This window comes from Leptodactylus fuscus, chromosome 1, assembly GCF_031893055.1.
Source record: "Leptodactylus fuscus isolate aLepFus1 chromosome 1, aLepFus1.hap2, whole genome shotgun sequence".
Classification (NCBI taxonomy): domain Eukaryota; kingdom Metazoa; phylum Chordata; class Amphibia; order Anura; family Leptodactylidae; genus Leptodactylus; species Leptodactylus fuscus.
In genome coordinates, this window is record NC_134265.1 from 207497332 (window position 1) to 207511902 (window position 14571).

Below are 14571 nucleotides of genomic sequence, written 5' to 3' on the forward strand. Positions count from 1 at the left end.
TAGAAGAGTAATAAGACAAACAGTGGTGTAACTAGGAATGGCGGGGCCCCGTGGCGAACTTTTGACATGCCCCCCCACCGACACCGAAGACCTCGACCGATCCCCACCTACGCATTTGTGCGCGTTCTATTATGCCCCATACAGTATGGGGCACACAGTATTATGTCCCTTAGTGGCCCCTGCAAACAGTATTATTCCCCATAGTGGCCCCTGTACACAGTATTATCCCCCATAGTGGCCCCTGCACACAGTATTATGTCCCTTAGTGGCCCCTGCAAACAGTATTATCCTCCATAGTGGCCCCTGCAAACAGTATTATTCCCCATAGTGGCCCCTGTACACAGTATTATCCCCCATAGTGGCCCCTGCACACAGTATTATGCCCCATAGTGGCCCCTGCACACAGTATTATGTCCCTTAGTGGCCCCTGCAAACAGTATTATCCCCCATAGTGGCCCCTGCACACTGTATTATGTCCCACTGTGGACACCCATAAACAATTATTATACTCTGGGGTCTTTTCAGACCCCAGAGCATAATAATTGGAGACCCGGGGTAATAAAAACATAAAAAACTACTGTTTCTTACCTGTCCCCGGCTCCTACGCTGCCTTCTCCGCTGCTGTCCATGTTCAATGACGTCAGACGTCACATGACCCGGGACGCAGGCCGTGTTCATGTGACGTCAGGAAGGAGGCCTGGCAGGATCGTGGAGAGGTAAGTAACAGTGTTTTTTATGTTTTTTTTACCTCTCCCGGTCTGCCAATCATTATATTCGGGGGTCCGAAAAGACCCCCGAGTATAATGATAGTAGCGGTAACAGCTCTCATTGGCCCCTAATGTCCCGGGCCCTGTGGCAGCTGCCTCCGCTGCTATGGCGGTAGTTACGCCACTGAAGACAAAGGCGAAAAGAAGAGATAACTCAAGCTGAGCAAGAGCTGCAGTAACAGGCAGCTACTCCAGCGGCACTATCTGGAACAACACCCTGAAGTCCTTCTCCACTATCTACTATGCTCACCACTCACAAATACTGTTGGTGTTACTTTTCTTAGAGGTGCAGAAGGCCTTCAAGGTGGTTCTTGCCCAGAACGCTGTGCATACGCTCTATTATGCCATACTATACGTGGCTTGTATCCCTCCCCACAGGCTGAAATATGAGTTAATGCTACTCTGTCTTTCCTCCATAACCATCCATAGTGGTATCCATCAAGGCTGCCCCTTCTCCCAATTATTTATGCCATGGTAATGGAACACCTACTAGTATCTATCAGACGCAACCCGAACATACAGAGACTGAGTGCTTGGAACCTGCACCTCAAAATATATGCGTTTGCAGAGTCTTTCATTTCATTACCCAGCAAATAATTATTCTCCCTTCCGTTCGCCGTGAAATCAACACATAGTGTCTTCAGCAACTATAAAGTCAACCTCTCCAAAAGCATTGCCTTTAATATTTCCCTACCTATGTCCTTAGTCCTTGTCATTCACTCCACTCTGCATTCCCCTTTTCTTGGTCTCCAAGGGCCATTAAATACCCAGGAATACATCAAACTCCCTCCCTCTCTGACACATACTCATTGAATTTCCTTGCCATATTACGCACCCTCCAATCTGATCTTAATTGATGGGACATGAAAGGTTTCTCGCCGCTTGGCCGCACAAGCCTATTGAAAATGAACATTCTACCTAAAATCCTTTCTTTTTCAAATAATCCCCATTAATCTCCCCAAAAGAGTTTCTCTCCTCTGTCCAAAAATCCTTCTCCAAATTTATCTGGGCTTCAAAACCACTCAGAATCGCTAAGCATGTCATGATCAAGCCCAAGCAGAAAGGGGGCCTGGCAGACGCGGATTGCACACAATACTACTTGACTGCAATCACTGCACACATCCTGAATTGGCTCCTATGCTCCTTCTCTCATCCCTTCTGTGGTGCCATAGACGCCACTGGTTGGAAAAAGACACTTGCTACCAATCCAACATAGCACGCCAAGCTCTTGGTGCATGCAAAACACACCTTGCAGTCACACATCTTTCTGGCAGCTCTTTAATCTCCTTTCCTATCCCACTCACCTGAACAACCAATCCTTAGATTCCATCAGGTACTATCCACAACTTCCCTATTACCTTACCCTGTTCTCATTCCTCCAGAAAATAGGGAACTCAGCTCGCATAGGTATTATATGTAATTGCACTATTTTTACAATACTTAATAAAAAGTCACAACCCCTTCACAGAATTTTGTCTCCATTTGAACACTTTTGCCTATCGCTTATCACCCTCTGTACCAAAGGGAAATGGGGGTCTCTTTTGCACCAGCTGTTTGGCTTTCTGCCTTTTAAATTGTGCCACAAAACTTTTGCAAAAGCTCAGGAAGCCAATTATCAAATTCTCTTCTGGTGGTACTAAGTCCCTTCGGTACTACATGAAATCTTCCCATCAACCTCAGATCATTGTAATTCAGACTGGGGTACGATGTTAAACATCTGGTGGAAATACCCTCTACTACACCCTTTCTGGAACGAGGTCCACAGAGGTATACAGACAGACTCTGGAGGTTGACCCAGCATTCTCTTCTCTATCTTTTCCCGCAAATTCCAAAAACATATGTGAAAGCTGATTGGTTTCTTGCTAGTGGCGGCCAGGTCCACTATACCTAGGATGTGGAAATCTGCCTCCTCTCCGTCCTTAATGACTTGACTTCAGGAGGTTCTACACATCCGCCATTTGGAGGACCTTCTCACTGAACTTAAACAGGATGATACGTCACACCAGCAAGTGTGGCGGCTATGGAATACCTTTTATCACTCTACTGCCTTTCAATCCACCTTTTGCACCTCTCCTTCCTAATTGCTCTATCCTTGCCTTACTGTTTTGCTCCCCTGATTTCTCCCACATCCCTTCTCCCTTGACACTATTGTTTCCTATTCCCATCATATCCCTAATATCTAACTACATTACTCCCAATTGCGAGAGGCAAACCTTTTCCTCAGTAGTTTGACTCTTGTTTGGATTTATATTGCTTTGTGTTGTGTAGCTCTGGTGTATCAGAGACTTATGTTCCCTCCCTCTCCTCCTTTGACTTGTTTCCCCTTCGCCCCTATTACCTGTTCCCTTGGTATTGTCTTACCCCACGCAGCTTTCTCATACCCCTACCTTGCCTCACAATTGTTCTTACTGTTTGTTATCTTGTGACTCTCCAATGCTGAATTTACTATTCAAAACCTAAGAAAATCTTTAATGAGAAAATAGAATTGGCAGTGCACTAGCAGGCAAAGTGAGCAAGACCATCTTACTCTTTCTCCCCATGATCTTCTTTGTAAGCAGGTGACCTCCACACCCAGCTCATGCTCATCATTGTCATCATTATCATCATCATGTGCTTCTCCTCCACACCAACGTCAATCATCCGTAAGGGAACATGTGTCTAGTAAACAGCAATATACCTTCCGTTATCTGGCTGGTCTGTACATTTAACCTGCACTGTACAAATTACTGGCATTTTAAGCTGGGCTATCTGGGGTAGACATGTCTTAAGTAAAAACCTTTTGCAGGTGAACATTATCCTGCTGAAAAATGCCAGATGGAAGCCCTGCCTTGAGAGCCAGCGCATCTGGCCACAATATGTCCTACATATCATTGAGCTGTTAATGTGTTTTGTATCATTACTATGGATGACCATCAAGCAGTTGGGGACAGGATTAAAGCGCTCACCACAAGTTCTCCATACTTGATGACTATATAGTTCCAGTGCATAGCACTCTACACTTCTTGTTCATAACACCACTTGAAATGAATAAAGTATTGCCTGACTGTCAATGGCATGAATGGGTGCTGTTATACCAAATTTCCTTCTGTTAAACAACTAGAAGTAGTCAGGGCAGAGAAAGCAATGCCACCTGGGTCTGGATGATGAACGAAGAAATTGTGGAAGTGGCTTGTGGTAGTCATTAGATCGAATGGTCTGTCTGGGCGGACCATAGCCTGGTCGCCATGTGTGTGTACCCTCATATAACCACTACTCCCAACACCTCCTAACAGCCTGGTCAAAACCGCATAGATGCCGGACAATTTGTTGATATGACCAACAAGCTTCTCTCTGTGTAGTTATGCTCTGCCCCTCCCCAAAGTCTGTCAGTTTGTCAACTGGACAAAATGTCTTTGAATGTGTTCTAGAGTCAAAAATTCTCACCAAAAGGTACACTACCCAAAAGTAGCCTCCAAAAGCTTTTTTTAAATTTTTTATTTTTATTTTTTTTATTAATAGAAAATATATAGAGTGGTGCACAAATCACTTTTATGGGGAGCCACACGGTGGCTCAGTGGTTAGCACTGCAGCCTTGCAGCACTGGGGTCCTCGGCTCAAATCCCGCCAAGGGCAAAAAAAAAAAAAAACATCTGCAAGGAGTTTGTATGTTCTCCCCGTGTTTGTGTAGATTTCCATCCCATACTCCAAAAAGACATACTAATAGGGAAAAATGTACACCTTTATGGCCTCTTGTGGCAAGACTCAGTGTCTAATCAGACCACACTTGTACTCATTTATATGTTTGACTGAGACAGAACTGCATGGCATGTTTTCCTGTATTCTGGAGGTTCTGTCTTGGTGTGTTATTTATTTTTTCCTTTTGACAATGAGTTGTCGATCGATGTGGATATTATAGATAGGTATCGGTAGACATCTGGAATGCTTTTCTCATTCATAGAGCTCCAGAACCATATTTAAATCAGCTTCATCTGTCATGCTCTGCTGTTATTCCTTTCTATATGGTGCATTGAAGTAGTTGGAGCTCATAGAAGTCTATGGACTAAGCATGCTCAGTCAGAAGAGCACAGGCACTGGCAGTAGAAATTAAAACTGCACATTCTTACTCTTAAATGGACATCAGCACATGGCATTTATTTTATTGGCAGGCCATCTCCTGGGTTAGGTAGATGTGAATCGGATACATTTAATCTACAATGGTGCAATATTTTTTAATCTAAGTATATTATAAAGATCTTTATTTTTTCACCTGTAAATTCATTAAGGACAAATGGTTTTATGGGAAAACCCCTTTAAGTAAAATTGACTATATAGATGTTTGATCGTACTGATCATTGATAGTGATATCATTATAAATTATATACTACTAGCTTTTACCTGTGACTTTGTCTGCAGTGATTTGAGAATTGGGCGGACACAGACATGTGAAACTGTAAAAGTGCTTTAAAAATTTTGGTAGGATAGCAAATGTGATATTTTATATTGTGTATGTAGTAATACAGACAATTTGTTGTTATTTTCGGAGGGTTTTTTTTTTTTTTTTTTTAACTTTTAGCTGGTATATGGTAAAGTAGACATGTACATACTGTACCTTTTTTATGCTCTCCGCTGCAAAACATTTTTTTTTTAAAGCAGACACAGAGTCGGACATGCAGTACTCTGTGTCTGATTTAAAAAAAAACAAAACGGTTTTGCGGCGGAGAGCATAAAACGCTCCCCGCCGTTCATGGCCGGACCCGGTCTGACAGGTTTCCGTCTTCTGCATGCAGAAGAATGAAACCAAATACGGAGTGCCGAACGGTAGTGTGAACCCAGCATCAGCCGCGCTTAGAGGCGAACTGTGTGACAACAGAAGATGGAACCGCATGAACGGAGAGCAGATGGTGGTGTGAACTGAGTGTATGGGAGCCTTGACACGGAGTGAGCCTACACACATATTTGTGTAAAATACACATGTAAAAATAAGACTCCTATTGACTTCAATGACATTTGACACGTGTATTTTTACACGTGTATTTTGGCAAATTACACGCGCGTTTACGCTGTGTGAAGGCTCCCTAAGGGTTTTTTTTGCAACCACAATATGGCGGGCCAGATTAACGGTAGATATAGCATTCTGGGGAATGTGTATTGGCTAGATGAGCTTTTATTGAAATGATAGTCCAAAGTGTAAACCAAAATGGTGGTTTGTTACGTGTGAGTGTGACGTTGAGGGAGTAGGGGCATTTATTAGTAGACGAGGCATTTTTGGGCGGAATGGTAACTAATATGTATATGTATCATAGTAGTTTGGAGTTTTATATGTGTTGTTGGATGATTTTTTTTATTTTTGTTTTCTTTTTTTTAACTTTTTTCTTTGTTCCACTGAGGGGTGTGAACCTGCAATCATTTGATTGCAAGCCTCCATAGACGGCAATCCAATTGTATTGCTGTGTATGAGAGATTGTGTGCCTTACTATCTGCGCTGTCCATAGCCCAGTTGTGATAGTAGTATTCTAAACACAGGCGTGGGAGAATTCAGTATGGAACAGGTCGGCTCCTGTGAGGTCAGCAGGCAGGAGTCGGTCTGCAACGTTGAAGGTAAGAGGAAGGGGTGTTTGAGGGGGAGGGGGGTCAAGTGTTAATGCCTGCAATCCCAGTCCATTTTGATTGCAGGCAGGAGCAACGGGCCTCTATATGTAAATGTGAGTGAGTAGAGTGAGGGCTACCCGTGAGGTGACAGTAAGGATTGTGCAGGCAGTTTGTGGCAGGAAATGCGAGGCATTGTGTGTGAGTCTATAGCTGGGGCTAGGAGTCCTGCTTTTGTGAGTCTCCTGCTAGGAAGCCATGTTGTTTAGTGGCACCAAAAGTAGCCTATGTTTCAATCCCAAGGGAAAACTATGTTTGTGGAAAATTGCACGCAAATCCATCCAGGCGTTTTAGCGTGATTGAGGAACAAACATCCAAACTCACAAACATCCAAACACACAAACTTTCACATTTAGGATAATCAATATAATCACATGTATAGTTATGATTGTGATGTCTAATTATGGGAACAAACCCTTTGGTAAGGAGTAATCACTTTAATTTGCTTCAATCGGGGAAACTTTTTACTTTATTTTTATATTGGCAAAGCATCAATGTATATTACTAGCTGGAAGAGCCTAAGGGTCAGTGCACACAGAGATTTTTGGAGGCTGATTTTGACGCTGAATCCGCCTCAAAATCATCCTCCAAAAAAAGCTTCAAGATTGGGAGGCCTTTTTTTCGGAGGCTGGTTTTGAGGTGGTTTCAGCGTCAAAATCGGCGCCAAAAAACTGTGTGCGCTGACCCTAAGGCTAAGGCCATGATCCTATTTGCGGAAATGCAGTGTTTTTTTTTATGCAGATTTTGCTGTGTTTTTTTTTTTTTTTGAGCCAAAGTTAAGAGTGGACTTAACAGAAGGGAAATGTTGAAGAACTTTCTTTATGTTTTCCATTACTTTTCAAACCACTCCTGACTTTGGCTCAAAAAACTGCAGCAAAATCTATAACAAAAAAATGCTGCATTTCTGCAATGTGGTGCTTAAGGCTGAGGCCCCACGTTGCGGAAACGCAGCTTTTTTTTTTTTTTATTGCAGATTTTGTTGTGGTTTTTTAAGCCAAAGCCAAGAATGGCAACAAAAGGAATGGGATAGATCTAGGAAGTTCTTACACTTCTTCCTTCTGCTCAATCCACTCCTGGCTTTGGCTCAAAAATCTGCAACAAAATCTGCCTAAAAAGGTCTCCCAATTGGGGCCTCAGCCTAAGGGTGCATTCACACGGAGTAAAATGGAGTGTAATTTGGAGCGTTTACGGAGCATATACGGAGCGTTTACGTAAACGCTCCGTATATGCTCCGTAAACGCTCCAAATTACACTCCATTTTACTCCATGTGAATGCACCCTAAAAGTGTGATTAGCCTAAATATCTGAGTTTGCTGCAATTCAGATAGAACATTTCCTTCTAGAAACCACCTCCAGAGGGCACAACAGAGCAGAAACTAGGAAGGAAGGAAAAACAAACTGCTTTCAAAATACACCGGGACACATTACAACGCCTCAGAGCAGGTGAATTTTATTATGGTTTTGTTTGGGGCTATATATACTGCGCTTTTTGTCCGTTATAACTTGCCTCCTGATAAGCCGGGTGTCGGCGAAACACGCGTCAGCGTTTCCCATTGTCCCACTGGTGATGTACTAAGCATTCCCCTCTTCTTCCATTACTTTATCTGGACTATAGGGATCATGTCTGTATCTATGGGTATGTATGTGTGATCCCATTTGGGACACTCTTTATTCTATGATATTTATATGACCATGGTTACATTTATATCATGGTCTGTTTGGTCATTGTATTCAAATTATTTCACCATAGGCTATTTGGTGATAGATAACCTAGTTATATTTATTCTGACCATATATATATCTTTCTTCAGACATATCTCCTATCTTGCTATACTATAGTTACTGGGGGAATTTTCTCAGTTTCCATCTGTGGGAGGGCTACGGTATTCTACCACCATATAGTGGGGGATTTTTCCCTTGCTTGTCTCCCCTTTCTGTGTATTGTTTGTGTATATTTTTAAAATTTGGTATATCTATTAATAAAATTGTTTATATATTTTTATTTTCTGTCTCTAGTTGTTCTTGGTTCATGCTTTATTGGTTATGAGACTGGCATTGTTATTTTTGGGTTATTTATTTTTAGTTTTCATAGATTGGCTAGGGTGGCCTGAAGCAAATCGCTCCAATCATCAAATCAGCTCTTTGGAGCAATGAGACTGTTGCTGATTTCCTATTTGGAGCATTAGTAACACTATTATTGCTCCAATAAACTCATGTGCAAATTAACAAAAAGGTGGTATTTCGGCAGTGCAGGCACTGGGGGAAACACTATTTGATTCAGGTGACCTAAATTGTAAACTGCACACACGTACACCAGCTTAAAGGCGTTTTCTGGGCATTTTTTTTTTCAAAGGTCTGCTAATGCTATTAATGGGTTGAAAGTACACCCATATACCCTTAGCAGTGTTGAGTGATTTCTGTGGGAGCTCCTGGCATCTTCTGCATTTGTTTACATGGTATTACCTTTCTACTATATAGTTTCCTGTGTATTTTCAACACTACCTCCCTGTCACTGCTCCCCCCTCCTCTCTCACTCCACTACACCCTTTCCCTGTTTCGCTAGCTAAGCTATCCAACCCACTACAGTACTAGCGTCTGCCTACCCATCTCCTTAGCTAAGCTATCTCCCCCACTACTAAGACCCCCCCATCACATATACTTGCCTATCTTTCACTCTGGGAGGCGGCTCCTCCTTTCTCCTTCACTGTACATAGGCTAGAGTCACTGTGCAGAGACCAGAAGTACCTGCCATCTCTATCTATACTGCGCATGTCTCACAGCCACTCCCAGACCGCACATGCACTTGAAGACAGGAAGAGCCGTTCCTGGACAGGAAGACTGTTAAGTTTTGATGGCATGACGCTGCACTTTGGAAGTGCTGAAACGGTCTTCTGATTATCAGAAAGGGTCCCTGGGGCAGATGACTACCCCAGGAATACGGGTAATTATTATTATTATTTTTTTTTAATACAAGTAAAGTTAGGTGGGGGAGGGGGTTTAGTTTAGGGGTTAATTTGTATTTTATCCTGGACAACCCCTTTAATATCAATATCCCATGAGGTACATCACTGACCTGACAGCAAAAATGCCAGGCGGGTGGGAGGTTAGTACTGTAGGATGTTTTCCAAGGCTTGTAAGATTATAAGCTACTTCTATGACCATGTGTCTACTTTTCAACAATAATGAAATAGTGAGGAAGCTAAAGAATTATAGAAGACTAAATAGAAGTAAGGTTGAAATATGGTGGAAGATACACAGTAAACAAGACAAAATGGCATGTTTTTTATTCCAGAAACAGAAGATAATATTTTTTTTGTTGTAATACGTAACTTGCATGGTGTTCATCTATTCTCTTGTACCTGTTTGCACAATGTTATTGGTGTGTAAGTATCCTTGAGGATTCATTTGTTGTGCCTTATGCAACCATCTGCCAGTCATAAACTGCCTGCAACTCCTCACTGGAAGAACTGAGTAAATAGACTGTCGACACTGTTGACAGAGCATTCGACTACACCAAGTTTGGGAGCCAAGAAGTCTGAGTATCATCTCTTGTCTTCTGTTTTTTGCTGCGTGTGGTTGCATGGAGGCTGCAAAATCACCATCAGCTCACTTTTTCTCACTAGTGCAGCTCTTAACTCATCCTTCATACCTTCTATTTTTAACTCCAGTTCTTTCAGTTCTTGTTCCTTAGGGTTGCACAGTTGTCCATTTTCACATGTACAGTCCTTGGTGTTTACAGTCTCTAATTTAAAGTGTACCCTTTTCTCTTGGCGTACTGGAGTGTGACGAAGGTTATTCCAGACAGACTGGGGTTCAGCAGCTGATTCTTTCTGCAGGTTGCAGCTAAAAGAAACAAATAGCTCTATTACTATTAGAGGCAATCCAAGAAATCTACAATACATGGAGTGTAGCAAATGCGGCACCAGAAACAGTTTGGTCATTACTTTGGCATAGTTTTGCAAATGTGGTTGCAACTATTTTGGAGCTTAAAGGGATCCTATCATTCACACACTATTTTTTTCTTGGTACCACGTTGGAATAGCCTTAAGAAAGGCCATTTGTCTCCTACCTTTTGTCGTCTTCTCCGCGCCGCTGTTTGCCTACAATCCTGGTTCTTGTCGGTATGCAAATTATCTCTCGCAGCACTGGGGGCGGGCCCCAGCACTCAGACAGCACTGGGGGCAGCCCCAATGCTGCGAGAGAATTCTTTCCAGCGCCGCCTCCATCTTCTTCAACAGCGTCATCTTCAGCCTCTTCTTCCGGCGGTGGCTTGTAACTTCTAGGCCTCGAGCCTTGGGCAGGGCAGACTGCGCATGCCCACAGGCCACGAGAAAATGGCTGCTTGCACAGTATTGTAAGCGGCCATTTTCTCGTGGCCTGTGGGCATGCGCAGTCCGCTCTGCCCAAGGCCCGAGGCCTAGAAGTTACAAGCCACCGCAAGAAGAAGAGGCTGAAGAAGGACGCTCCTGACAAAGATGGAGGTGGCGCTGGAGAGAGTTCTCTCACAGCATTGGGGACGCCTCCAGTGCTGCGAGAGAGCTAATTTGCATACCGACAAGAAACGGGATTGTAGGCGAACGGTGGTGTGGAGAAGACAATGAAAGGTAGGAGACAAATAGCCTTTCTTAAGGCTATTCCGACGTGGTACCTAGAAAAAATAGTGTGTGAATGATAGGATCCCTTTAACATAAAACTCGTCATATGATTAAAAATGTATTTCAAGTTTTTGCACAGATGAGGTTACCTGTCAGTATAATGGTTCAAATCCATTGCTGAAATGGTTTACCAGCATGGTCAGGTTTATCTATAGGCACACTAAGGGTATGTTCACACAGAGTTTTTTCGAGCGGATTTTGAGGCGGAATCAAAATCTGGCTCCAAAAACGGCTCCCATTGACTTCAATGGGAGCCGCTCACTTCTTTTTTTCACTACTAGCTAGTAGCGAAAAAAAGAAGTGAGCTGCCCTATCTGGCTGCTGATTCTGCGGCTGACTCAGCCGCAGCGTCCGCGGCAGGAGGCTCCCTCCCGATTAGGCCCATTCTTTGGGCCTAATCCGGAGCGGAATGCCATGACGGGATACCGATGCACTGCACTGGCATCCTGTTGTGGCTAGCCACGTAGAAGTGTGCACACGCGGAATGCAAATTCCGCTGTGTGAACATACCCTTATAGAAACACTGAAGAAGCCAATATTTATGTATAAATAATATACTACTTATTTTACATATTAATACACATACACAATACTGTCCTATGAAAAAGTTTGGGCATCCTTATTACTCTTAATAATTTTTAGTTCTAAATATTTTGGTTTGCAACAGCCATTTCAGTTTGATATATCTAATAACTGATGGACACAGTAATATTTCAGGATTGAAATGAGGTTTATTGTACTAACAGAAAATGTGCAATATGCATTAAACCAAAATTTGACCAGTGCAAAAGTATGGGCACCTCAACAGAAAAGTGACATTAATATTTAGTAGATCCTCCTTTTGTAAAGATAACAGCCTCTAGTCGCTTCCTGTAGCTTTTAATCAGTTCCTGGATCCTGGATGAAGGTGTTTTGGACCATTCCTCTTCACAAAACAATTCAAGTTAATCTTGATGGTCGCCGAGCATGGACAGCCCGCTTCAAATCATCCCACAGATGTTCAATGATATTCAGGTCTGGGGACTGGGATGGCCATTCCAGACAGTGGCGTAACTACCGCCATAGCAGCGGAGGCAGCTGCCAAAAGGCCCGGGACATTAGGGGCCCAGTGACAGCCGCTACCGCTGCTATCATTATCCTCGGGGGTCTTTTCGGACTCCCGAGGATAATGATTGGTGGACCGGAAGAGGTAAGGAACATAAAAAACGTTACTTATCTCTCCACGATCCTGCCAGGCCTCCTTCCTGACGTCTCTGACGTCACATGAACACGGCCTGCGTCCCGGGTCATGTGACGTCCGACTTCATTGAACATGGACAGCAGCGGAGAAGACCGCGTAGGAGCCGGGGGACAGGTAAGTAACAGTAGTTTTTAATGTCAAAAGTTCACCACGGGGCCCTGCCATTCCTAGTTACGCCACTGATTCCAGAACATTGTAATTGTTCCTCTGCATGAATGCCTGATTCAATTTGGAGCGGTGTTTTGGATCATTGTCTTGCTGAAATATCCATCCCCGGTGTAACTTCAACTTCGTCACTGACTCTTGAACATTATTCTCAAGAATCTGCTGATACTGAGTGGAATCCATGCGACCCTCAACATTAACAAGATTCCCGGTGCTGGCATTGGCCACACAGCCCCAAAGCATGATGGAACCTCCACCAAATTTTACAGTGGGTAGCAAGTGTTTTTCTTGGAATGCTGTTTTTTTTGGACGCCATGCATAACGCCTTTTTGTATGACCAAACAACTCAATCTTTGTTTCATCAGTCCACAGGACCTTCTTCCAAAATGAAGCTGGCTTGTCCAAATGTGCTTTTGCATTCCTCAGGCGACTCTGTTTGTGGCGTGCCTGCAGAAACGGTTAGAGATGAGCGAGTACTGTTCGGATCAGCCGATCCAAACAGCACGCTCGCATAGAAATGAATGGACGTAGCCGGCACGCGGGGGGTTAAGCGGCCGGCCGACGTCAAAGCGGAAGTACCAGGTGCATCCATTCATTTCTATGGAGCGTGCTGTTCGGATCGGCTGATCCGAACAGTACTTGCTCATCTCTAGAAACGGCTTCTTTCTCATCACTCTCCCATACAGCTTCTCCTTGTGCAAAGTGTGCTGTATTGTTGACCGATGCACAGTGACACCATCTGCAGCAAGATGATGCTGCAGCTCTTTGGAGGTGGTCTGTGGATTGAACTTGACTGTTCTCACCATTCTTCTTCTCTGCCATTCTGATATTCTTCTTGGCCTGCCACTTCTGGGCTTAACAAGAACTGTCCCTGTGGTCTTCCATTTCCTTACTATGTTCCTCACAGTGGAAACTGACAGGTTAAATCTCTGAGACAACTTTTTGTATCCTTCCTCTGAACAACTACCGTATTTTCCGGACTATAAGGCGCACATAAAATCTTACGATTTCCTCAGAAATTGAAAGTGCGCCTTATAGCCCGGTGCGCCTTATAGCCCGGTGCGCCTTATATATGGATGGAAGCGGTGGCACGCCGGAGTTAAACGGCCGCCGGCAAAGTCTGCGTGCCGCTTCCATACATTGCAATGGGAGCGTGCTATTCGAATAGTATTCGCTCATCTCTAACTTCAATTGTAACTTCTTACAATTGAAGTTAGAGATGAGCGAATACTATTCGAATAGCACACTCCCATTGCAATGTATGGAAGCGGCACGCAGACTTTGCCAGTGACCGCTTAACTCCTCGCGTGCCGAGCGCTTCCATTCATTTCAATGGAAGCGTGCCATTGAAATGAATAGAAGCGGCTGGCGCGCGGGGGGTTAAGCGGCCGCCGGCAAAGTCTGCGTGCCGCCGCTTTCAATCACATATAAGGCGCACCGGACAGCGCTGCGCCTTATATATGAACCTAGACAGGACTATAAGGCGCTCATGGTAATGCGCCTTATAGTCCAGTGCGCCTTATAGTCCGCAAAATACGGTATGTTGAACAATCTTTGTTTTCAGATCATTTGAGAGTTGTTTTGAGTAGCCCATGATGCCACTCTTCAGAGGGGATTCAAATAGGAGAACAACTTGCAATTGGCCACCTTAAATACCTTTTCTCATGATTGGATACACCTGGCTATGAAGTTCAAAGCTCACTGAGGTTACAAAAACAATTTTGTGCTTCAGTAAGTCAGTAAAAAGTAGTTAGGAGTATTCAAATCAATAAAATGATAAGGGGACCAAAATTTTTGGACCGGTCAAATTTTGGTTTAATGCATATTGCACATTTTCTGTTAGTACAATAAACCTCATTTCAATACTGAAATATTACTGTGTCCATCAGTTATTAGATATATCAAACTGAAATGGCTACTGCAAACACCAAAATATTTAGAACTAAAAATGATTAAGATTAATAGGGGTGCCCAAACTTTTTCATAGGACTGTATATGTTTATGTTTTATCTATGTGGGAATAAAAAAAGACACTTATGGTATTTAAAGAGAAAGCTGCAGAAAGTACTACATCCAAATAATGGGATTGTGCAGGAATTGAAAGAGGTTGGGAGAGGTG

The 14571-nt window shown here is 43.4% G+C and overlaps 1 protein-coding gene across 1 annotated transcript in view; it reads right to left on the reverse strand.

Moving 5' to 3' along the window:
* Window positions 1–9678: 9678 nt before the first annotated feature.
* The window catches only part of GRIN3B (glutamate ionotropic receptor NMDA type subunit 3B), a 116920-nt gene continuing 112027 nt past the window's right edge, over window positions 9679–14571 (reverse strand). The window contains exon 9 of the mRNA XM_075282939.1: window positions 9679–10235. Within this exon, the coding sequence (XP_075139040.1) occupies window positions 9935–10235 (301 nt within the window). The 3' untranslated portion in view covers window positions 9679–9934. The remainder of the gene's footprint in view (window positions 10236–14571) is intronic.